Genomic DNA, 26,761 nt, shown 5'->3' with positions numbered 1-26,761 from the left:
TGTAACCATTAAGCATTAATTTCCCGTTCTCTACTCTATTTCTGCCCATATTAACTTGTTGTTTTAGTTCTGTGGTTGTCAAAAAAAATACCATGCAAAAGTTTGGCTTAAATGATGGGAATGTATTGGCTCACAATTTTGTGGGTAGAAAAAGTCAAAAATCAAGGTGTCACCAAGGCGATACTTTCTCCCAGAAGATTCTGGTGTTCTGGGGCTGCTGCCTGCAGTCTGAGGTCCTTTGCTTTTATGTAAACATGGCAGAGCACATGACAGCCTTTTCTGCTTCACCCTCTCTTCATGCCCTGTCGACTTCCCTCTTCTGGCTGCTTGCTCTGGCTCTCTCTCTCTGTGACCTTCCCTGCAAGGCCTTCTCTGACCACCTCATGGTTCACCCTGATTCAGCGGAGCTGCACTTAGCTGAAGTGACTGTGTGCATGTCTTCCGTACAAGGGCTCAGCCCAGGAGTGTTTAAAAACGATTCTTTCTGCATTAAAGCTCTTCAAGCCACCATACCTGTAAACGAGTTTCTGACTGTAAATTTACATATTCTGATTATTTCATGTAAGTGAGTACACACAATATTTGTCCTTTTATGTTTGGCTTGTTTTGTTTAACATGATGTCATTAAGGTTCTTCCATGCTGTAGCATGCCTCAGAACTTCATTCCTTTTTACTGCTGAATAATATTCCTCTGTGCACATATACCACATTTTGTCATCCATTCATCCACTGAATTTTTTTAAAATTGATTTTTAGATCATTTCAAACTTAGAGGGCAGTTGCAAAACTAATGTAGACCCCATACAGAGAGCTTCAGCATATCTCCATCCAGATCTCCATATCCACCAGTTTAACGTATCTCCTCTACCGACCTACCACCTCCCTACCTATTTATCTGTACCTGTCTGTCTTTCCAACTGTATCTGTCTGTCTCTTTAATCTATCTATTATTTTCTCCACATTTGAGAGTAGTTTGCACAAGTAGTTATCCTTGAGCACATAATACTTCCATGTATATTTTCTTTGAAAAATACTCACATATGTTGTCACCTTAAATGCAGTTATCACTTTCATGACATTTAGCATTGATATAAAACTTTCATTCTGTATTTCAATTTTGTATTTCCCAATAATGTCCTTTTTTAAAATTTATTTATTAATTAAAATAAATAAAGAAATAAAATAAAACAACATACATAATCAGTAATTCACAATATCATCACTTAGTTGCATAGTCATCATTTCTTAGAACATTTGCATTAATTCAGAAAAAGAAATAAAAAGACAATAGAAAAAGAAATAAAATGAACACAGGAAAGAAAAAAAAAGATTATACCTACCATACCGCTTACCCCTTGCTTTCATTGATCACTAGCATTTCAAACTAAATTTATTTTAGCATTTGTTCCCCCTATTATTTATTTTTATTCCATATGTTCTACTCCTTTGTTGACAAGGTAGGTAAAAGGAGCATCAGACACAAGGTTTTCACAATCACACAGTCACATTGTGAAAGCTATATCATTATATAATCATCCTCAAGAAACATGGCTACTGGAACACAGCTCTACATTTTCAGGCAGTTCCCTCCAGCCTTTCCATTACATCTTGAATAACAAGATGATATGTACTTGATGCATAAGAATAACCTCCAGGGTAACCTCTTGACTCTGTTTGGAATCTCTCAGCCATTGACACTTTGTCTCATTTCCCTCTTCCCCCTTTTGGTCGAGAAGGTTTTCTCAATGCCTTGATGCTAAGTCTCAGCTAATTCTAGGGTTTTTCTCAATCCCATGATGCTGAGTCTCCATTCATTCCATGATCTCTGTCCCACGTTGCCAGGAAGGTCCACACCCCTGGGAGTCATGTCCCAAGTAGAGAGGGGTAGGGTGGTGAGACTGCTCGTGTTGGCTGGAGAGAGAGGCCACATCTGAGCAACAAAAGAGGCTCTCTTGGGGGTGACTCTTAGGACCAAATTTTAAGTAGACTTGATCTGTCCTTTTTGGGGTTAAGTTTCATATGAACAAACCCCAAGACTGGGGGCTCAGCCTATAGCTTTGGTTGTCCACACTGCTAGTGAGAATATCAAGAATTCAACTTGGGGAAGTTGAATTTCTCCCCACTCTCACCATTCCCCAAAGGGGGCTTTGCAAATACTTTTCCACTCAATGATCAGATCACTCTGGGATTCATCGGGGCATCACTCTGGACAAAGCAACAAAATCTCATGTCCTACCTGAGATTCCAAGTACTTATGGCGTTCAGTCAAACTATCTACATAAGTTATATAAGGAAATGCACTAGTCAAAATATAAATTTTGTAACAAATAAACATTTTTTGCTTTAGTCTCACCCAATAATGTCCTTTTGAACGTTTTCTCCTTCTTTGTTAGAATCCCATCCATTATCATGTGTTCTATTTAATTCTTATTATCTCTGTAGATGGTCTTTTTTTTAATTTGTGGAAACATACAACATAAATCTTCCCATCCTAGTCCTGCCCGAGCATGCCATTCAGTGGGGTACTCACATGCACCATGCTGCATTACTAAACTTACCCTTCCCCTCCAACAGAAATCCTACGCTCATAGTAATTCCCTGTTGCCCTTACCACCCATCCCTGGTCATCGGTACTCTGCTTTCTGTTTCTATCAACTTACGTGTTCTCTGATATTTCCTTTGTGGTTACCATGGGGCAAACATTTAACATCCTAAATGTGTAAGAATCTTATTTACTTTCATACTATCTTACCTTCAATGGCATTTATGAGCTATGTTCCTGTACCTCTCCTTTCTCCCACCTTTATGTAGGTTTTCTCATAGATTACATATTTATATGTTATGAGTCTAAAACCACTGGTTTATCATTACTTTTTATGCATTTGTCTTTCAGATTCCAAAGGAAGTAAAAAATAGAGTTACAAATGAAAAATACAACAGTACTGACATATTTACTCATGCCATTATCTATACTGGATATCTTTATTCCTCATGTGATTTCAGTCAATTGTCTCGTGTCTTTTCTTTGAACCTGCAGAACAGAAACTACCTTTAGCATTTCTTGTAGGGCCATTCTAGCAGTGACCGTGTCCCTCAGCTTTTGTTTACATGGAACTGTTCTTAATCTCCCATTTTTAAAAGACAATTTGCCTGATATGGAATTCTTGACTGGTAAATTTTGCTTTCAATGCATTAGATGTGTCTTCCCACTACCTTGTCCCTCCTTGGTTTCCAGTGAGAAATTGGCACTTTTTTTTGAAGCTTCCTTGTATGTGACACATTACTTCTCTCTGCTTTCAGAATTCTCCCTCATCTTTTGAATTTGAAAGTTTGATTATAGTGAGGTGCAGTGTGGGTCTGTTTGGGTTTATGCTATTTAAACTTCCTTGAGCATCTTGGATGTGTATACTCATTCATGTCTTTCATTGCTCTGTTCACTTTTTCATAATACTTTTTTCTTCTGCCTCAGGTTGGATAATTTCAGTTGTCTTTTTCTTCAGTTTCAGTGATTCTCCCATCTCCACTTGGTTGTTGGACCCTTCTAGGGAATTTTTAATTTCTGTTACTGTGGTCTTCAGCTCTGTTTGGTTCCTTTTCATAATTTCCTGTGCTCTATTGGTATGCTCTTTGTGTTCAATTGTTTTCCTGATTTCCTTTAGTCCTTTGTCCATCTTTTCCTAGCATATTTGGGGTGATTTTTTTTCTTTCTAGTATGATTTTTCAGAAGTCTTTGTTTGAACCATCCCAGGTTTGATCCCCGTCATTGGTGGTTTCTAATGCTTTAAGTGTTTCCTTTGCTTGGGCCATCAATCTTGTCACCTATTTTGTGATCTTTTGTTGAAACCTGGGCATTTTGATATTCTAATGTGTTATTGCTGGAATTTAGATTCTGAGTAGTCCTTTCCTTAACCTTGTATCCAGCTAGGATTATGACAGGGCTTTCCTTGAATGCCAGGAGCTAACAAAAAAAAAGAAAGAAAGAAAAAAAGGAAAAACAACAACTTTCCTGTTTGCGTACTTTCCTGTTTGCATATTGACTATGTGAGTGCTAGCCTTCAGAGCTTATCTGTACAGTGAGTTTAGAGACTAGCTCCAGGCCAAAGTGTAGGGGCCTCCTTGACCTTTCTGTGCATGAATCTTATCTTGGGCTTGTGCATATGGCCCTGGGAATTCCCCAGTTTGCAGGAATACAAATGTCCCCTCTTCCTTAGGAAACAGTTTCCTCATTGACCCAGGCACTGCTCTGTATGTTCTACACTCTAGTAGTCCCTTGTCCATGCAACTTGACTTGACTGATCTTGCATATGTTCTGCAGAAGAGCTCTGTGAGCTGCCCTGCATGTGCAGGGCGGGTTCTGAAACAGTGAGCCCCTCAGGCCACCACCAGACTGGGCCAGACACACATATTCCCAGAGTGTACATGAGGACAGCAACAGGGTTCTGGACTGGGAATGTGGACCGACTGCTCGCTAAGCCTGGGAGGGGAAGAGCCAGTTAGGGCTCCAGGAGATCCTACTGCTTTCAAGTGGCCTTTTTCTTGATTTGTGGCCTTTCCTGTTACTGCAGTCCTTTAACTGTTTCTGGAGCTTTGAGAAAGATGTTTCTATCAGTTTTTCCTGATTGTTCAAAGCTTCTGTGCTAATATAGAACCCTGAACTTCACACTCCACATTCTTTCATTTTTAATCTATTGAAATCTCTCTCAAGGAACTCATTTTGCCTAAATGAAAAATCCATATAGCTTATCTTTTCCAGTTCTCCTATACTACCGCAGATCAAAATGCAAAACAATTTACAGGAATATTGTCAGTATTTTGGTGTTGAATAAAATAATTTTAAAAGGCAGAGTACTGTATATTTGACATGCTACTTGGCTGTATTCTTAGAAACGTTGTTTGTATAGACCATCTAATTTATACAGATTAATGCTAAATTTACTTTTTTTCAGGGGCATAGGCATAAGAATGACAGAACCAGTATATCTCAGTCCTTCGTTTGATAATGTACTACCCAACTATTTATTTTTACAGGTAAGATTTTTTTTCTTTTTTTTTTTTATTGGGAGATGGGGAGCCTGAGGCCGGGCCAGCAGGAGGCGAGGGAGGCCAATACCTTGGGCCACACTGCTCTCCCTCCCCGGCCTGCCGGGAGGGGAGGCGGCGGGTTTACAGGTAAGTTTTTTTAAAAAATATATGGAGATATGCATCAGTGAATTATTTGAAATAAAAGTGTTTGGTTTTTTATTTCTGTTTTTCTTTTAATTTTTATATTTTTTATCTATCATTGGTTAAATAGAAAAAGCTTTTAAACTTATCACTCTTAATTTTTTTTTCTCTTTTTAGAGTGATTTTCAATAACTTTTTCTAACCCCCTTTGCCCCAGGGTGATTTAATATTAACTTGTATAGTCACTGAACTGCTGATTGTAATATTTATCCATAAATAATTTCTGCGTTTGATTTTTGACATGTATGTGTTTTACTGTGAGTAAGAGTCAGATGCTTTACTTTGGTATCAGATTTTTGTTGGTTACATTCTCAATTATCTAGCTACCTGTAGCTTCCCTCTGCTGCCTTAGTAGTTAGGTGCAGGTGTCAGTTGACCAGGTGATGGTGCCCAGTTGTTCTGTTGCTATGGACTTAAATCACCCGCATGTGAATTTCATCATGGCTGATTTTATCTGTGGTCAGCTAAGGGAAATGTCTTCCTCAATGAGTGAGGCCTAAAAGGGAGAGGTCAGAAGAGAAACAGCTCAGCACAGTCCAGTACAGCTCAGCACAGCCCAGTACAGCTCAGCACAGCTCAGTGCAGCCCATCGCAGCCCAGTGCAGCCTAGCACAGCTCAGCTCAGAATTGACTCAGACCCAGACATTTGGCAGTGCAGAGAGGAAACACCCTGGGAAAGCTGTTTGAACTCAAAAGCTGGGAGAGAGAACCAACAGACATTACTGTGTGCCTTCCCAAATTAGTAAATTTCTAACTAAAAACCCCTTTATGAAAGCTGATCCATCTCCATTACATTGTAATCCAGTAGTCTTAGCAAACTAAAACACCCACCCCAAAATCCATTTAATGCTAATTCCTTTGTAACATGTAAACACTAATCATTTTGTATTCTTGGTATCCAGACAGCTTCTTGGAGCTATTTCTTGTTAGGATAGAACTTTTATGTCTGAGGTGTTCACCTCTGTCATTTCCCTATGGAGGCTGTTTCCTTTATGTGGCCTGTCTCAATGGCCACTGATTGGCCTGTGAATCTGGGTAGAAATGATGTGTTTGCAGCCAACCCTTCCTCAGTGCTAAGGTTTTTGATGTAGTTTTGGAAGAATACAGACACAGACATACTTTTTGTGTGCCATTAGCAGCATAAACCAAGACTTTGTAAATGGAGTACATATGAAATTGCAAAATTTTGTACATTTTTTGGGGAAAACATCCAGAAGTTTCTGACAATTCTAAGAGTTCTGTGAAATTCCAAATATTAAAAGCTGTTGGAATTAAGAAAGAGTAATAGGGATTTCTTAAAAACATTGATAACCAGCAGACAGTGCTGTCAGGGGAGAAGCTCTGGATTGCTGGGAAAAGGCATCTTGTGCCTGGGTCTTTGTGTACGAAGTCCTGTGAGATCACAGGGTGCTCTGGAAAATGGTGAATTTTCTGACACTGGTGTTTTTGTAAAAGCTATAATCTTAAGAGACCTAAGGATGCTATACTGGATGGCTCTGAAGGTTTCTTTACCTTCTCTGATTTCTGAAATTAATGATAATTTAGAGTAATTGATAATTTATCTGCTTTTTTCCTTATAGAATTTGCCATCTGCTCTAGTAACTCATGTTCTGAGTCCTCAACCTGGAGAGAAGATTCTAGACATGTGTGCAGCACCCGGAGGCAAAACCACACATATCGCAGCACGTATGCGTGATCAGGTGATTCAGTGAGCATAGCAGGGCTGCCCCTTAGTGTGCTGCGTATTTCAGTGGCAAGTGCAGGGCTTCTTGCCTCTTAGGAAACTTCACATAGATGCTCGTGTTCTGATGCACTTTCTGATTCAGCCCAAGTGAAGGCTGTTACAGGTGTTAGCCAAGACATTTTCTTTCATTATAGGCTTGTTTCATCTACACAGGAAAATGTGGTCTTGTAAACATTCAATTCTTTAACTGAGATTTTTCAGCTCAAGAAGGATATGGCCAGGTGATGCTAGCTTTTCCGTGTGTTTCCATTACATAAAACTAAACAGTTCCCAAAATCCTTAGACATGCATAGTTGCTTCCTTCATCTGGAACCAGACTTTAATTAATTAACTGATTAAGTAGATATTTATTTAGTACTTGTTGTATATAAATATAAATACACAGTAGCCCTTAGCCTTACATCTAAGAAGGAACTCCAGTAGGAAAAGATCATTCTTTTGTCAAGTTTGGGAAAGTACTTTTGGTTCATTAGAGGTATATACTTGCCTGTTTCTTTGTCTCCAAAAGTTTAAGGTAATGACAGTAAAAACTCTAGGAAAAAAATGCATTAAACACCTCCTGTGCATGAAATGAACACAGAATAGAAGTATTCATTTTATGAAGTGTGATGTTTACCCAATCATTTTTCAGTTTATCTAGAACCTAAATGTAAAGAAGGATTATGATAAGCTCTTGAAGGAAGTGATTTATGGTGTGACATTTATTGTGTTTTTTTAAAGGCAATTATTCATAAGCATTTTATTCTCTCTAGAAAAGTCTTTCCAAAGACAGTCCAGATATTCTGGGTGTATCGTTTTCTGTTGGTATTATAATGCTGTCTGGAGACAACCCCAAAGCCTGGCCTTTTCACACAACTAGTTATTCGTTTAGCTCAGCAGTCTGCAGAATTCCTCCAGTCTCGGCTGGGCCTCCTCAAGCACCTGGTCAGCTGCAGGCCAGCTAGGTGGTTCTGGCAGTTATGGGTGGTGTCATTCACCTGGGTTTGGCTGGATGATGGCTGTTAGCTGTTGGCTTATTGTTGAGACAGCAAAGGGGCTCTGCCTCTGGTCTCAATGTCTCTATTCTGTAAACAGACCAGCAGAGGCAGTCATTGAGGGTTGACGGAGGCAAGAGCCAGCCTAGCTGTGCAGGCACTTTGCAGGCCTCTGCTGGCATGTCATTTGCTGACATCCTGGTGGCCCAAGCAGCATGCTTGGCTGTTTAGGTCTGATGGCAGGGATTGCAAGGTTGGGGGTAAAGAGTGAGGACATGGGAGGGCTGAAGGGTTGGGCCCTTATACTTTTGAATAAGTAGCCACAACCAGTGAGGTTTGTCTGTTGATGTGGGGCACTTGAACCATATTCTTTTTTTCCCCCTTTTTTTATATTCTGGATTTTTATTTTTTATTTTTAAATTTTTAAAAACTATTTTGTATAGTATAACATATATACAAAGCAAAGAAATAAAAAAGGAATAGTTTTCAAAGCACTCTTCAACAAGTAGTTACAAGACAGATCCCAGAGTTTGTCATGGTCTACATATGAGCCTCTCAGATCTTTCTTTTTTGTGAAAAATAGCATATATACAAAAAAGCAATACATTTCAAAACACAGCACCACAATTGGGTTGTAGACTGTACTTAAAAGTTTGACATGGGTTACAATTTCATAATTTTAGGTTTTCACTTCTAGCTGCTTTAAGATACTCGTGATTAAAAGAAATAGTTATTTAATGATTCAGCAATCATATTCATTTGTTATTAAACCCCATGTTCTCTGTATACTCCACCATCGCCTTTGATCTTTCTATCCCTCTCTTTTGGGGTGTCTGGTTGTTTTTTACTACTTTCCAGTTCAGCTCGCTTTAAATGCTTTTTCTTTGTGTCAGGGTATTCATCAAAACCACAATACTTGGTATCATTTTTTAGCCTTTTCAGATAATTTTATTTATTATTGATACAGATATCTTACAGGAACAGTGCATGTTAAGGGAACAAAACCAAGAAAATACACTAAAGGATCAATCCCTTCATCCCTTTGGTATAATTTCATTGACTTTTTAAATATCATATGTCACAATGCATTTTTAGAAACGTAGGCTTTATCTATTGAGTAGATGTGGTAGTTAGGTTCAGGTGTCAACTTGGCGAAGTGAAGGTGCCTGGTCTTGTTGTGTGGCAACATGTGCCAGTGGCATGTGAGTCTCATCTCTTGCTGATTGCATCTGCAGTTGGCTGGGAGAGTGCCTGCTGCAGTGAATAATGTTTGGTTTAATTAGCTGGATGCTTAAATGAGAGAGCTCAACTCAGCACAGCCCAAGCAGCTCAGCATATCTCATCTCAGCACTCACAGCTCAGCTTAGGCCTTGGAAGACACAGAAAGGAATCATCCTGTGGAAAGCTGTTGGAACCTGGAGAAGCCTGGAGAGAAGGCCAGCAGAGATTGCCCTGTATATTCCTGTGTAACAGAGAACCTCAGATGAAAGTTAGCTGCCTTTCCTCCAAAGAACTATACGTTTTTTGTTTTTTTTTAATTTAATTTAATTTAATTTTTTAATTTTTAATTTTTTATTGAAAATATAACAACAAACAAATGCAAACATCTTAACTTATGATCATTCCATTCTACATATATAATCAGTAATTCACAATAACATCACGTAGTTGCATATTCATCATCATGATCTCCCTTTTATTGATCACTAGCATTTCAATCTAAATTTATTTTAACATTTGTTCTCCCTATTATTTTTATTCCATATGTTTTACTCGTCTGTTGATAAGGTAGATAAAAGGAGCGTCAGACACAAGGTTTTCACAATCACACATCACATTGTGGAAGCTGTATCATTATACAGTCATCTTCAAGAGATGGCTACTGGAACACAGCTCTACATTTTCAGGCAGTTCCCTCCAACCTCTCCATTACATCTTTATTAACAAGGTACTATCTACTTAATGTGTAAAAATAACCTCCAAGATAACCTCTCAAGTCTGTTTGGAATCTCTCTGCCATTGACACTTTATTTCGTCTCTTTTCACTCTTCACCCTTTTGGTCTAGAAAGTTTACTCAGTCGCTTGATGCTGAGTCTCAGCTCATTCTAGAATTTCTGTCCCACTTTGCCAGGAAGGTCCACAGCCCTGGGAGTCATGTCCCATGTAGATAAGGGGGAGGGCAGTAAGTTTACTTGTTGAGTTGGCTGGAGAGAGAGGCCACATCTGAGCAACAAAAGAGGTTCTCTTGGGGGTGACTTTTAGGCCTAATTTTAAGTATGCTTGACCTATCCTTTGTGGAGTTAAGTTTCATATGAATAAACCCCAAGATTGGAGGCTCAGCCTGTTGCTTTGGTTGTCCCCATTGCTTGTGAGAATATCAAGAATTCAACTTGGGAAAGTAGATTTTCTCCCTTTCTCACCATTCCCCAAAGGGGGCTTCGCGAATAGTTTTTTATTCATTGTTCAAATCACTCTGGGATTTATTGGGGTGTCACTCTGGACAAACCAACAAAGTCTTATGCCCTACTCATACAATTAAGCTGTCTACATAAGTTATATTAGGAAATGCATTAGTCAAAATAAAAATTTTGTACCAAACAAACGGTTTTTGCTTTAGTCTCACACATAAGTTAAAATTCTAAAATATTACCATCTATTTTCAATACCCTGCAGTAATGACATTCCTTTGTTCTTCCTCATGCAAAAAGATTTTTTAAACTTGTACATTTAGTCACTATCATTATACACTCTAGGCATGCCTACATTATACCATAACCTTTATCATCTATCCTTCGTTCTGATTTTATTTGTGGCCCCAGCCCTCTTCCCTCTATCATTCTCACATTCAGCTTCATTCAGTGTTTTAACGTAATTGTCCTATCCATTTCTGAGTTTTTATAATCAGTCTTGTTGCACGATCTATATCCTTGCAGCTCCAATTGCCCAATATTTTATCCTATTTCTATCTCCTAATGGTCTCTGTTACCCATGAAGTTCTCCAAGTTTGTTCACTAGTGTCAGTTCATATCCGTGAGACCATACAGTATTTGTCCTTTGGTTTCTGGCTAATCTCACTCAGCATAATGTCCATCCATGTTGTTATATACTTCATAACTTTATTCTGTCTTACAGCTGCATAATATTCCATCGTTAGTATATACCAGTTTGTTTAGCCACTCGTCTGTTGATGGACATTTTGACTGTTTCCATCTCTTCGCAATTGTAAATAATGCTGCTTTAAACATTGGTGTGCAAATGTTTGTGTCCTTGCCCTCATGTCCTCTGAGTGGATACCTAACAATAGTATTGTCAGGTCATATGGCATTTCTATATTTAGCTTCCTGAGGAACTGCCAAACTGCCTTCCACAGCGGTTGTACCATTTGACATTCCCACCAACAGTAGATAAGTTTGCCTCTTTCTTCACATCCTCTCCAGCACTTGTCATTTTCTGTTTTATTGATAATGGCCATTCTGGTGAGTGTGAGATGATATCTCATTGTGGTTTTGATTTGCATTTCCCTAATAACCAGGGAAGTTGAGCATCTTTTCATGTGCCTTTTGGCCATTTGTATTTCCTCTTCCGAGAAGTGTCTGTTCAAGTCTTTTGCCTGTTTTGTAATTGGGTTGTCTGTCTTTTTGTTGTTGTTAAACAATCTCTTTATATATTCTGGATACTAGACCTTTATCTGATATATCGTTTCCAAATATTGTCTCCCATTGTTTAGGCTGTCTTTTTACTTTCTTGATGAAGTTCTTTGATGCACAAAAGTGCTTAATTTTGAGGAGTTCCCATTTCTTTCTTTCTTTCTTCAATGCTCATGCTTTGGGTGTAAGGTCTAGGAAACCATCTCCTGTTATAAGATTTATAAGATATTTCCCTACATTTTCCTCTAACTGTTTTATGGTCTTAGACCTAATGTTTAGGTCTTTGATCCATTTTGAGTTAATTTTTGTATAGGGTGTGAGATATGGATCCTCTTTCATTCTTTTGCGTATGGATATACAGTTCTCTAGGCACCATTTATTGAAGAGACTATTCTGTCTCAGGTGAGTTGGCTTGACTGCCTAATCAAAGATCAGTTATAAATAGATGAGAGGGTCTATATCTGAGCATCCTATTCTGTTCCATTGGGCAATATATATATCTTTATGCCATTACCATGCTGTTTTGAACACTGTAGCTTCATAATCCACCTTAAACTCAGGTAGCATGAGACCTCCAGCTTCATTTTTTTTCTTAGGATACTTTTAGCTATTCAGGGCACGCTGCCCTTCCAGATAAATTTGGTTATTGGTTTTTCTATTTCTGAAAAGTAAATTTTAGGGATTTTAATTGATATTGCATTGAATCTGTAAATTGGTTTAGGTAGAATTGACATCTTAACTATGTTCGGTCTTCCAATCCATGAACACGGTGTGCCCGTCCATCTCTTTAGGTCTTCTGTGACTTCTTTTAACAATTTCTTATAGTTTTCTTTGTATAGGTATTTTGTCTCTTTAGTTAAATTTATTCCTAAATATTTTATTCTTTTGGTTGCAGTTGTAAATGGAATTTTTTTCTTGATTTCCCTCTCAGATTGTTCATTAGTAGTATATAGAAACACTACAGATTTTTGAGTGTTGATCTTATATCCTGCAAGTTTGATGTACTCATTTATTAGTTCTAGTAGTTTTCCTGTGAATTTTTTTGGGTTTTTGATATATAGTATCATATCATCTGCAAACAGTGAGAGTTTTATTTCTTCCTTTCCAATTTTGATGACTTGTATTTCTTTTTCTTGTCTAATTGCTCTGGCTAGAACGTCTAACACACTGTTGAATAACATTGGTAATAGTGGACATCCTTGTCTTGTTCCTGATCTTAAGGGGAAATTTTTTAGCTTTTCCCCATTGAGGATGATGATAGCTTTGGGTTTTTCATATATTCCCTTTATCATTTTGAGGAAGTTCCCTTCTATTCCTATCCTTTGAAGTGTTTTCAACAGGAAAAGATGTTGAATTTTGTCAGATGTCTCTTCTGCATCAATTGAGATGATCATGTGGTTTTTCTGCTTTGATTTGTTGATATGCTGTATTACATTAATTGATTTTCTGATGTTGAACCATCCTTGCATAGCTAGGATGAATCCTACTTTGTCATGGTGTATAAATCTTTTAATGTGCTGCTGGATTTGATTTGCTAGCATTTTGTTGAGGATTTTTGCATCTATATTCATTAGAGAGATTGGTCTTTAGTTTTCTTTTTTTGTAATATCTTTGTCTGGCATTGGTATGAGGGTCATGTTGGCTTTGTAGAATGAGTTAGGTAGCTTTCCCTCCTCTTCAATTTTTTTGGAGAGTTTGAGCAGGATTGGTACAAATTCTTTCTGGAACATTTGGTAGAATTCACATGTGAAGCCATCTGGTCTTGGAATTTTCTTTTGGGGGAGCTTCTTAATGACTGATTGAATTTCTTTACTTGTGATTGGTTTGTTGAGGTCGTCTATTTCTTCTCGAGTCAATGTTGTTGTTCATTCCTTTCTAGAAAGTTGTCCATTTCACCTACTTCGTCATATTTATTAGCATAAAGTTGTTCATAGTATCCTGTCATTACTTCCGTTATTTCTTTGGGGTCAGTGGTTATGTCTTCTCTTCCATTTCTGATCTTATTTATTTGTATCTCTTCTTCGTTTTGTCAACCTCGGTAAGGGTCCATCAATCTATTTGATTTTCTCACAGAACCAACTCCTCGTTTTGTTGATTTTCTCAGTTGTTTTCATGCTCTCAATTTCATTTATTTCTGCTCTACTCTTCATTATTTCTTTCCTTTTGCTTGCTTTGGCGTTAGTTTGTTGTTCTTTCTCTATATCTTCCAAGTGGACAGTTAATTTTTGATTTTTGCCCTTTCTTCTTTTTTGATATAGGCATTTAGGGCAATAAATTTCCCTCCTAGCACTGCCTTAGCTGCATCCCATAAATTTTGATATGTTGTGTTTTCATTTTCATTTGCCTCTAGATATTTACTGATCTCTCTTGTAATTTCTTCCTTGACCCACTGATTGTTTAAGAGTGTATTGTTGAGCCTCCACGTATTTGTGAATTTTCTGGCACTCTACCTATTATTGATTTCCAACTTCATTCCTTCATGATCTGAGAAAATGTTTTGTATGATTTCAGTATTTTTAAATTTATTGAGACTTGCTTTGTGACCCAGCATATGGTCTAACCTTGAGAATGATCCATGAGCACTTGAGAAAAAGGTATAGCGTGCTGTTATGGGATGTAGTGTTCTATAAATGTCTGTTAAGTCCAGCGCATTTATTATATTCAAATTCCCTGTTTCTTTATTGATCCTCTGTCCACTGATGTTCTGTCTATAGATGTTCTGTCCATTGATGAGAGTGGGAAAATTGAAGTCTCCAACTATTATGGTAGATGTGTCTGTTTCTCTTTTCAGTGTTTTCTGTGTTTACCTTATGTATTTTGGAGCATTCTGGCTTGGTGCATAAATATTTATGATTGTTATGTCTTCTTGTTGATTTGTTCCTTTTATGAATACATAGTGTCCTTCTTTTTCTCTTTTAACTGTTTTACATTTGATGTCTAATTTGATGGGTATTAGTATAGGTACTTCTGCTCTTTTCTGATTTTTATTTGTATGAAAGATCTTTCCCCAGCCTTTCACTTTCAGCCTATGTTTATCCTTGGGTCTAAGATGTATTTCCTGTAGACAGCATATAGATGGGTCCTGTTTTTTAATCCATTCTGCCAGTCTATGTCTTTTGATTGAGGAATTTAATCCGTTAACATTTAGTATTATTACTGTATGGGTAGTACTGCTTTCTACCATTTTGCCTTTTGGATTTTCTATGTCATATCTAATTTTTCTTCTTTTACCTGTACTGATAGTCTTCATTTCTACACTCTTCTCCACACCTCTCTCTCCTGTCTTTTCGTATCTGCCTCTAGTTCTCCCTTTAGTATTTCTTGCAAGAGCTGGTCTCTTGGTCGCAAATTGTGTCAGTGATTTTCTGTCTGAAAATGTTTTAATTGCTCTTTCATTTCGAAGAACAGTTTTGCTGGATATAGAATTCTTGGTTGGTAGTTTTTCTCTTTTAGTAATTTAAATATATCACCCCACTGTCTTCTTGCCTCCATGATTTCTGTTCAGAAATCTACACAGTCTTATTGGGCTTCCCTTGTATGTGATGGATTGCTTTTCTCTTGCTGATTTCAAGATTCTCTCTTTCTCTTTGATATCTGACATTCTGATTAGTAAGTGTCTTGGAGTATGTCTATTTGGATCTATTCTGTTTGGGGTACACTTCACTTCTTGGTTCTGTAATTTTAAGTCTTTCATAAGAGTTGGGAAATTTTCAGTGATAATTTCCTCCATTAATTTTTCTCCTCCTTTTCCCTTCTCTTCTCCTTCTGGGACACCCACAACACCTGTATTTGTGCATTTCATGTTGTCATTTGGTTCCCTGAGTCCTTGCTCATATTTTTCCATTCTTTTCCCTATATTTTCTTTTACTTGTCGAATTTCAGATGTCCCATCCTCTAGTTCACTAATCCTATCTTCTGCATCTTGAAATCAACCATTGTAGGTTTCCATTGTTTTTTTCATTTCTTCTACTATGCCTTTCATTCCCATAAGTTCTGTGAATTATTTTTTCAGACTTTCGATTTCTTCTTTTAGTTCTTCTCTTGCCTTGTTTATATTCTCTCTCAATTCATTGATTTGATTTTTGATAAAGTTTTCCATGTCTGTTCGAACATTCTGAATTCTTTCAACTCCTGTATCTCATTTGAATTGTTGGTTTGTTCCTTTGACTGGGCCATATCTTCAATTTTTCTAGTATGATTTGTTATTTTTTGCTGGCGTCTAGGCAGTTAATTACCTTAATTAGTTTATTCTGGAGATTGCTCTCACTTCTTTTTCCTAGGGTTTTCTTGCTGATGATTTTGTTGTCTGTCTGTTCTTTGACATTCAGTTCAGCTTATTCTAGCTTAAGTTTTGTTTAACAGAGCAGAATTTTTCAGTTCTTATTTTCTTGTTTCTGGCTCTGTCTGTATGGGCCTTTTTCCCCCCACCCTTAGGAGGGTCTCCTTAGGTATTATAGACCCCAGCTGGATTTTCCCAGACCAAACTGGCCTCCTGTCATGGGGAAGGATTCACCTGCGTCCGTTTTCTCTGAGGGTGAGTCTCAGCAGGTTGAAAGACTTTTTGTGAATTCTCTAGACTCTGGTTTTTCTTATCCTGCCCAGTATGTGGCACTTGTCTGCCTGCAGGTCCCACCAGCAGAAGGTAATATGGTACCTTTAACTTTGGCAGACTCTCCTTCCTGGGGCGTGGTGGAGACAGAGTAGAGGTTGCAGGCTGGCTTTACTCACTTTAATTTTCCAAACCCTTGGGTCTGGATTCCTTTAGGGAGGGATTCTACCTGAGCTGGGCCCCATCTGATGAAGGCACAGGTTTCAGACAAGCCCTCAGACAAGCTTGTTTCTGCCTATACCTGGGGCAGTTGCAGCCTGAGAAGCCCTGCTGCTGTATCCAAAGGCAGTGAGGCCTTTGTAGAAACACAGTCACATAAAGAAAGAGAAAAATCCTTCTCAGAGCAGGACCCCCTTCCTGGGTTTGCCAATCAAGAGCATAAACTGGTATGTTGCTTTGTGTTCCTTCCGATCCTATGTGCACCTCCTTTCCTTCAGGGCCCAGACCCTTTCAAGTATTACGTGCTATCTGATCCAAAAAAGCTCTTTTTCTTTTTTTTTTTCTTTTTCTGTTAGTCCTGCCCACGAGGCACTGGGACAAAAATCAGAAACCTCCACTTTGACCAGGTTCAGCTGAGTTGGGGCCCTATTTTTAGTAGTCAGAATTTGTGAATTAATTCCGCAATTGAAGCTTGGTTGCACTCAACCCCTGCTACTGGTAAAGTCCCTTTCATTTCCCTTCTGGGAAGTAACCTGTGGGGGAGGGGTGCCAGCCGCCACAGCTTGGGGAACTCACAGTTCTGGGGGGGCTCACAGCTGGTCCAGACTTGGGTATGCTGTGTGTCTGGTCACTGACATGGCCCCAGCAGTTGGTCTGTACTATTCCTGGCTATTTAGTAGCTGTTCTGGAGGACAAACTTAATCCCACACCTCCCTAAGCCCCTATCTTGACACTTTAACAACTACATTTTTTAACTAAATAAATCCCCTTTTATTAAAAGCCAATCCATCTCTGCTGTGTTGCGTTCTGACAGCTTTGGCAGACTAGAATACTAGACATCATTCAAGTATTACTATATAAAATTACTTTTTAGCTGCTTTTCATACCAGTTCAGAACATTTTGCTTTGATACATAGAAGTTTGGGTTATTTTTTCTGGCTTTAGCTGCTAGAATTTACTTGAACTTTATGTGGATAGTTCAGAAAATACTGAGGATTGATTTTACGAGTTACATTATCTGCATCTCAGAGCAGCAGAAGGCAGATGTGTTCTTCCAAAGGTGAGCAGGGCATACAAAATGGGTGACTTTTAATGGATATTTTTACATTTCTTTCGAATATTGCGAACACTTTTTTTTTCAGTATAACTTTTATGTAAACAAAATAAAAAGCCATTCAGAACCAGAAAATGGTTTTTGTTTTCTAAGGGGTGATAGATGATAGAGAAATAGATAGAAAGATAATTAGATACGAATGTATAGTAAAGTCTGTGACAAGTATCCTGGGGAGGGCTGAAGGCACTGAGATTGGTGGGCACATGGCGATCGAGGGGACTTTTCCCTCATTAGTAAGTGTGTTAGTCTGACTACTTAAACAAATAAATCCCGATATTTCAGGGATTTAGCTTAATAAAAATATGTTTTTTGCTCCAGATCACACTATCAAATGCAAAAGACAGAGTCTGAATGGATTTTTCTGGTACCTGGCAGCTCTCCTAGTGGAAATGGAGGGATCCATGCTTCTGTTCTTGGGGGCTTTTCCAACCTTTGAATCAGTGTAATCCCTGCTTGGTTATCAGCTTCTGCCTCTCAGAGGTGGGGAAGAGTGAGAATTACATAGAGAAGGATTTTCTTGGCCACCTCTGAAGTTTCCTTCTTGTGTCTGCTCCTTTACCACAGATCTTTATTTCTTTATGCCACTTTGAACTGTTTTCTAGTGTCCTTTCTTTTTCTTTTCAGTCTGAAGAACTTCCTTTAGCTTTGCTTTTAGGACAGGTCTAGTGGTTTTGTACTCCCTCATCCTTTGTTTATGAGAATCGCTTGATTTCTCCCTCAGTTTTGAAAGTCAGTGAATATAAAATTCTTGGCTGGCAGTTGTACTTTAAGTATTTCAGCTCACTGCCTTCTTGCCTCCATGATTTCTGATTAGAAATTAACACTTAGTCTAATTGGCAGTCCCTTGTACGTAACATATTGCTTTTCTCTTACAGCTTTCAGTACTCTCTCCTTGTCTTTTGCATTTGATAGTGTGATCAGTATGTGATGGAGTGCATTTTTTTTCATGTTTATTCTGTTTGGTGCTTTCTGACATTGTTGGTTGTGCATATTCACATTTGGTTAGGGTTCTCTAGAGAAACAAGACCCACAGACCTGTAAATATAAGATTTATAAAAGTGTCTCATGCAATGGTGGGAATGGAAGAGCCCAGAATAATCCATAGAGCAGGCTGGGAAGTTGGCAGCTCTGATAAAGGGCCTGAATGAAGGGGTCTGAAGACACTGAAAGTCTCTCTTCTTCCCTAAAAGTTTATTGGCTGATTGGATTATCTTATTGTGGGAGGCAGCTTTAGTTGATCAGAGATGAAATTGGCCACAGTTGCAATCAACTAGCTGATGATTTAGTGCACCAGTCTTCAGGTTTATCAACCAGCCACAAAATATCCTTGCAGCAACAGTCAGACAAGTGCTTGCCTGACCAGTTAACTGGGCATCATCACTTGGCCAAGTTGGCACCAGAACCTAACCGTCACAACATTTTTTGCTACGTTTGGAAAATTCTCTGTCATTATTTCTTAAACTGTTCCTTCTGTCTCTTTCTTTCTCTCTTTTCCCATAATGTGTATAAGGGTATGCTTGATGGTGTCCCAGAGCCTTGTTTTAGCTTGGTTTTCCTTTCTGTTCCACAGCCTGACTCATTTCAAGGGTCCTGTCTTTGAGTTCACTGATTCATTCTAGGATTTCTGTCCCACGTTGCCAGGAAGGTCCACATGCCTGGGAGTCATGTCCCATATAGACAGGGGGAGGGTGGTGAGTTTGCTTTTTGTGTTGGCTGGAGAGATAGAATGCCTAACTTTTGAAGCATTTTTTATTGGGAAAGGATGCTGGATTTTGTTGAATGCTTTTTCCACATCAATCGATATGGTCATGTGATTTTTTTCTTTTGATTTGTTAATGTGCTGTATTACATTGATCGATTTCTTATGTTGAAACACCCTTGAATTCCTCGCATAAATCCTACTTGATCATGGTGTATAATTCTTTTAATATGGCATTGGATACGATTTGCTAGGGTTTTGTTAAGAATTTTTGCATCTATGTTCAGTATGGAGATTGGTCTGTAGTTTTCTTTTCTTGTATTGTCTTTATCCGATTTTGGTATTAGGGTGATGTTAGTTTCATAAAATGAATTAGGTTGATTTCCTTTTTCTTCAGATTTTTGGAAGAGTTTGAGCAGGATTCATGTCAGTTTTTTATGAAAAGTTTGATAGAATTCTTCTGTGAAGTCATCAGGTCCAGGGCTTTTTTTTATGGGAAGATGTTTGATGACTGATTGACTCACTTTACTTGTAATTTGTTTTTTGAGATCTTATATTTCTTCTTGAGTCAGTATAGGTAATTCGTGTATTTCTAGAAATTTGTCTATTTCATCTAAGTTATCTAGTTTGTTGGCATATAGTTGTTCATAATATTGCCTTATGACTTTTTTAATTTCTTCATGATCTGTGGTAACCACCCCACTCTCATTTCTGGTTTTATTTGTGTTCTCTCTCTTTTTTTCTTTGTTTAGTGTAGCTAGGGGACCATCAATTTTATTAATTTTCTCAAAGAACCAACTTTTAGTTTTGTTGATTCTTTCTATTGTTATATGTTCTCCTGTTTGTTTATTTCTCTTCTTTTATTTGCTTTGGGGTTAGTTTGCTGTTCTTTCTGTAAATTATCCAGGTGAGCAGTTAAATCCTCAAGTTTTGCTCATTTTTTTTTTTTTTGCATGGGCAGGCACTGGGAATTGGACCCAGGTCTTGGCATGGCAGGTGAGTACTCTACCTGCTGAGCCACCATGGCCCTCCCTGTTGTTTTTAAATATAGGCATTTAGGGCAATAAATTTCCCTCTCAGCACTGCCTTTACTGCATCCCATAATTTTTGATATATTATGTTCTCATTATCATTTGTCTCCAGATACTTACTTTTCTCTAGCAGTTTCTTCCCTGACCCACTCAATATTTAAGAGTGTGTTGTTTAATCTCCTTATATTTGTGAAAGCTCTGGTTGTTTTGTTGATTATTAATTGCCAACTTTATTCAGAGAAAGTGCTTTGGATAATTTCAAACTTATTAAATTTATAAAGACTCAGTTTATGTCCCAGTATATGATCTGTTCTGGAGAACGTTCCATGTGCACTAGAGAAAAATATGTATCCTGGTGTTTTGGGATGTAATGATCTATATTTACTAGATCTTATTCATTTATGTTATTGTTTAGGTTCTCTGTTTCCTTGTTGATCCTCCATGCGGTTGTTCTGTCTATAGCAGAGAGTGGGGTAGTAAAGTCTCTCACTATTACTGGTGATGTGTCCATAGCTCCCTTCAGTTTTTCCAGTATGTGCCTCATGTACTTTACAGCTCCTTGATTGGGAGCATACACATTTATGATTGTTATTTCTTCCTGGTAGAATTGTCCCTTTTATTCATATGTAGTGTCCTTCTTTGTCTCTTACGATGTCTTTACATTTAAAGTCTATTTTGTCTGATATTAGTACAGCTACTCTGTCTTTCTTTTGGTTACAGCTTGCCTAGAAGACCTTTTTCCATCCTTTCACTTTGAATCTAACTGTGTCCTTGAATGTAAGATGTGTCTCTTGTAAACAGCATATAGATGAATTATGTTTCTTGATCCATTCTGTCAGTCTCTGTCTTATAATTGGTGAGTTTAGTCCATTAACATTCCAAGTAATTACTGTAAGAGCAGTTGTTTATTCTACTGTCTTGTACTTTGATTTGTATTTGTCAGATCTGTATATTATTTATTTCTCTCTCTCTTTTCCTTTAAATTACCTTTATTCATGTTCTTCAATTCTGTGCCCTTCTCCAGACGTCCCTCTCCTGTCTATTTTTTATCGACTTATAAAGGTCTCCCTTTAGTATTTCTTTTAGGGCTGGTCTCTTGATGACTGGTTTTCTCAGTCTTTCTTTATCTTTGAAGATTTTAATCTCTCCCTCAATTTTCAAGGGTGTCTTGGCTGAATAAAGAATTCTTGGTTGAAAGTCATTCTCATTCAGGATCTTAAAAATGACATATCGGCCGGTGCTCCTGCCGCCATCTAGCCCTCCTCTTCCTCTTTCTCCACCGGCGGCGCACCCGCCGCCATCTAGCCCTCCTCTTCCCCCTTCTCCGCCGGAGCTCCCGCTGCCGTCTGGCCCTCCTCTTCCCCCTTCTCCGCCGGTGCTCCCGCCGCCGTCTGGCCCTCCTCTTCCCCCTTCTCCGCCGGCGCTCCCGCCGCCGTCTGGCCCTCCTCTTCCCCCTTCTCTGCTGGCGCTCCCGCCGCCGTCTGGCCCTCCTCTTCCCCCTTCTCCGCTGGCGCTCCCACCGCCGTCTGGCCCTCCTCTTCCTCTTTCTCCGCTGGCGGCGCTCCCGCCGCCATCTAGCTCTCCTCTTCCGCTTTCTCCACCGGTGGCGCACCCGCCGCCATCTTGCCCTTCTCTTTCCCCTTCTGCTCCGGCGGCGCTCCATCTGCCATCTTATCCTTCCCTTTCTCCTCCTGCTCCACCAGCTCTCCAACCACCACCGTGCCCTCTGCCACCTTCACCGGCTCCTCCGCCACCGTCCTCGACAGCCTTGCTGTCCTCACCTTTCCTCCTCCAGAACAGCTACTAGGGGAGTAGAAATGATACAGAACAGCTCCTGGAACCACGACAGAGATAAAAAAGACAGCGTACCCCATCGTGGAACGGCTGACTGGCTGGGAGAACCCGCTCGGTGAGATTGCCGAGGGGCACGGGCTTCCCCGGGCGGGGCGGCAAGCGCCGGAGTGCCTCCCCTCCTCATTCCCGGGCCAGCTGGCAGAATTGGGCAGGCGGTCCCCACAAGCCGCGGCAACTGGCGCCCCCACCACATGCGGCCCCCCGGACCAACTGAGAGAATTGGATCGGAAATCCCCAGGCCACGGAGAACGGTGACCGGGGGGGGGTCCCTTCCAAACACGTGACTCCCCGGTCCGGCTGGGAAGGTCCACTCTCCCGGGCCGCGGCGGCTGGCGCCCTCCCGCCACGCTTGGCGCCCCGGGCCGACTAGGAAATTCGGATGGGCGCTCTTCCGGGCTGCGGCAGCCGGCAACCCTCCCCGCGTTCAGACCCCCGGGCCGGCTGGCACTCTTCCAAGTGGCTTCGGCTGGCGAACCTCCCCCACGATGAGAGTTCTCCAAAGTTAAAGGACCCACACCACCTTTTACTGGTGGTACCCGCAGACAAACGTGTGCCACAAGCGCCACCTACTGGGCAGAATACGAAAAACAGAACCCAGAGATTTCACAGAAAAATCTTTCAACCTGTTGGTTCCAACACCTAGGGAAATCTGACTAAATGCCCAGATGCCAGCAGAAGATAACGGATCACGCTCAGAAGATTGAAAATGTGGCCCAGTCAAAGGAACAAACAAATAGTTCAAATGAGATACAGGAGCTGAGACAACTAATACTGAATATACGAACAGAAATGGAAAACCTCTTCAAAAACAAAATCGGTAAATTGAGGGAGGACATGAAGAAGACATGGGCTGATCAAAAAGAAGAAATAGAAAAACTGAAAAAACAAATCACAGAACTTATGGAAGTGAAGGACAAAGTAGAAAAGATGGAAAAAACAATGGATACCTACAATGATAGATTTAAAGAGACAGAAGATAGAATTAGTGATTTGGAGGATGGAACATCTGAATTCCAAAAAGAAACAGAAACTATCTGGAAAAGAATGGAAAAATTTGAACAGGGTATCAGGGAACTCAAGGACAATTTGAACCGCACAAATATACGTGTCGTGGGTGTCCCGGTAGGAGAAGAGAAGGGAAAAGGAGGAGAAAAACTAATGGAAGAAATTATCACTGAAAATTTCCCAACTCTTATGAAAGACCTAAAATTACAGATCCAAGAAGTGCAGCGCACCCCAAAGAGATTAGACCCAAATAGGCGTTCTCCAAGACACTTACTAGTTAAAATGTCAGAGGTCAAAGAGAAAGAGAGGATCTTGAAAGCAGCAAGAGAAAAACAATCCATCACATACAAGGGAAACCCAATAAGGCTATCTGTAGATTTCTCAGCAGAAACCATGGAAGCTAGAAGACAGTGGGATGATATATTTAAATTACTAAGAGAGAAAAACTGCCAACCAAGACTCCTATATCCAGCAAAATTGTCCTTCAAAAATGAGGGAGAAATTAAAACATTCTCAGACAAAAAGTCACTGAGAGAATTTGTGACCAAGAGACCAGCTCTGCAAGAAATACTAAAGGGAGCACTAGAGTCAGATACAAAAAGACAGAAGAGAGAGGTATGGAGAAGAGTGTAGAAAGAAGGAAAGTCAGATATGATATATATAATACAAAAGGCATAATGTTAGAGGAAAATATTATCGAAGCAGTAATAACACTAAATGTTAATGGACTGAATTCCCCAATCAAAAGACATAGACTGGCAGAATGGATTAAAAAACAGGATCTTCTATATGCTGTCTACAGGAAACACATCTTAGACCCAAAGATAAACATAGGTTGAAAGTGAAAGGTTGGGAAAAGATATTTTATGCAAATAACAACCAGAAAAGAGCAGGAGTGGCTATACTAATATCCAACAAATTAGACTTCAAATGTAAACCAGTTAAAAGGGACAAAGAAGGACACTTATATACTAATAAAAGGAACAATTAAACAAGAAGACATAACAATCATAAATATTTACGCACCGAACCAGAATGCCCCAAAATATGTGAGGAATACACTGCAAACACTGAAAAGGGAAATAGACTCATATACCATAATAGTTGGAGACTTCAATTCACCATTCTCATCAATGGACAGAACATCTAGACAGAGGATCGATAAAGAAATAGAGAATCTGAATATTACTATAAATGAGCTCGACTTAACAGAAATTTATAGGACATTACATCCCACAACAGCAGGATACACCTTTTCTCAAGTGCTCATGGATCATTCTCAAAGATAGACCATATGCTGGGTCACAAAGCAAGTCTTAACAAATTTAAAAAGATTGAAATCAAACACAACACTTTCTTCGATCATAAAGGAATGAAGTTGGAAATCAATAATAGACGGAGTGCCAGAAAATTCACAAATACCTGGAGGCTCAACAACACACTCTTAAACAACGAGTGGGTCAAAGAAGAAATTGCAAGAGAAATTAGTAAATACCTCGAGGTGAATGAAAATGAAAACACAACATATCAAAACTTATGGGACGCAGCAAAGGCAGTGCTAAGAGGGAAATTTATTGCCCTAAATGCCTATATCAGAAAAGAAGTAAAGGCAAAAATGCAGGAATTAACTGTCCACTTGGAAGAACTGGAAAAAGAACAGCAAACGAATCCCAAAGCAACAAAAGGAAAGAAATAACAAAGATTAGAGCAGAAATAAATGAAATTGAAAACATGAAAACAGTAGAGAAAATCAATAAGACCAGAAGTTGGTTCTATGAGAAAATCAATAAGATTGATGGGCACTTAGCAAGATTGACAAATAGAAGAAGAGAGAGGATGCAAATAAATAAGATCAGAAATGGAAGAGGAGACATAACTACTGACCTCACAGAAATAAAGGAGGTAATAACAGGATACTATGAACAATTTTACGCTAATAAATACAACAATTTAGATGAAATGGACAGGTTCCTGGAAAGACATGAACAACCAACTTTGACTCAACAAGAAATAGATGACTTCAACAAACCAATCACAAATAAAGAAATTGAATCAGTCATTCAAAAGCTTCCTAAAAAGAAAAGTCCAGGACCAGACGGCTTCACATGTGAATTCTATCAAACATTCCAGAAAGAATTAGTACCAACTCTCCTCAAACTCTTCAAAAAAATCAAAGTGGAGGGAAAACTACCGAATTGATTCTGTGAAGCCAACATCACCCTCATACCAAAACCAGGCAAAGATATTACAAAAAAAGAAAACTACCGACCAATCTCTCTATTGAATATAGATGCAAAAATCCTCAATAAAATTCTAGCAAATCGTATCCAACAACACATTAAAAGAATTATACATCATGACCAAGTAGGATTCATCCCAGGTATGCAAGGATGGTTCAACATAAGAAAATCAATTAATGTAATGCACCGTATCAACAAATCAAAGCAGAAAAATCACATGATCATCTCAATTGATGTAGAGAAGGCATTTGACAAGATTCAACATCCTTTCCTGTTGAAAACACTTCAAAAGATAGGAATACCGGGGAACTTCATTAAAATGATAAGGGAATATATGAAAAACCCACAGCTAATATCATCCTCAATGGGGAAAAATTGAAAACTTTCCCCCTAAGATCAGGAACAAGACAAGGATGTCCACTATCACCACTATTATTCAACATTGTGTTGGAGGTTCTAGCCAGAGCAATTAGACAAGAAAAAGAAATACAAGGCATCAAAATTGGAAAGGAAGAAGTAAAACTATCACTGTTTGCAGACGATATGATAGTATACGTCGAAAACCTGGAAAAATCCACAGCAAAACTACTAGAACTAATAAATGAGTACAGCAAAGTAGCAGGCTACAAGATCAACATTCAAAAATCCGTAGCATTTCTATACACTAGTAATGAACAAGCTGAGGGGGAAATCAAGAAACGAATCCCATTTAGAATTGCAACTAAAAGAATGAAATACCTAGAAATAAATTTATCTAAAGAGACAAAAAACATATATAAAGAAAACTACAAAAAACTGCTAAAAGAAATCACAGAAGACCTAAATAGATGGAAGGGGATACCGTGTTCATGGATTGGAAGACTAAATATAGTTAAGATGTCAATCCTACCTAAATTGATTTACAGATTCAATGCAATGCCAATCAAAATCCCAACAACTTATTTTTCAGAAATAGAAAAACCAATAAGCAAATTTATCTGGAAGGGCATGGTGCCCTGAATTGCTAAAAACATCTTGAGGACAAAAAACGAAGCTGGAGGTCTCACACTGCCTGACTTTAAGGCATATTATGAAGCCACAGTGGTCAAAACAGCATGGTATTGGCATAAAGATAGATATATTGAACAATGGAATCGAATAGAGTGCTCAGATATAGACCCTCTCATCTATGGACGTTTGATCTTTGATAAGGCAGTCAAGCCAACTCACCTGGGACAGAGCAGTCTCTTCAATAAATGGTGCCTAGAGAACTGGATATCCATATGCAAAAGAATGAAAGAAGACCCATTTCTCACACCCTATACAAAAGCTAACTCAAAATGGATCAAAGATCTAAACATTAGGTCTAAGACCATAAAACAGTTAGAGGAAAATGTAGGGAGATATCTTATGAAACTTACAATTGGAGGCGGTTTTATGGACCTTAAACCTAAAGCAAGAGCACTGAAGAAGGAAATAAAT

General features: G+C 38.9%; 1 protein-coding gene across 9 annotated transcripts in view; it reads left to right on the top strand.

The window, feature by feature from the left end:
• NSUN6 (NOP2/Sun RNA methyltransferase 6) overlaps positions 1-26,761 on the top strand; it is a 97,637-nt gene that overhangs the window by 36,496 nt on the left and 34,380 nt on the right. For all 9 annotated transcript variants that reach the window (XM_077154779.1, XM_077154783.1, XM_077154748.1 and 6 more), the window contains 2 exons: positions 4,947-5,028; positions 6,804-6,923. In XM_077154779.1, coding sequence (XP_077010894.1) covers positions 4,947-5,028; positions 6,804-6,923 — 202 coding nt within the window. The remainder of the gene's footprint in view (positions 1-4,946; positions 5,029-6,803; positions 6,924-26,761) is intronic.

Source organism: Tamandua tetradactyla, chromosome 1 (genome assembly GCF_023851605.1).
Source record: "Tamandua tetradactyla isolate mTamTet1 chromosome 1, mTamTet1.pri, whole genome shotgun sequence".
Taxonomy (NCBI): Eukaryota; Metazoa; Chordata; class Mammalia; order Pilosa; family Myrmecophagidae; genus Tamandua; species Tamandua tetradactyla.
The sequence above is the reverse complement of the archived record's forward strand: the minus strand, read 5'-3'. Positions and strand labels throughout refer to the sequence as shown.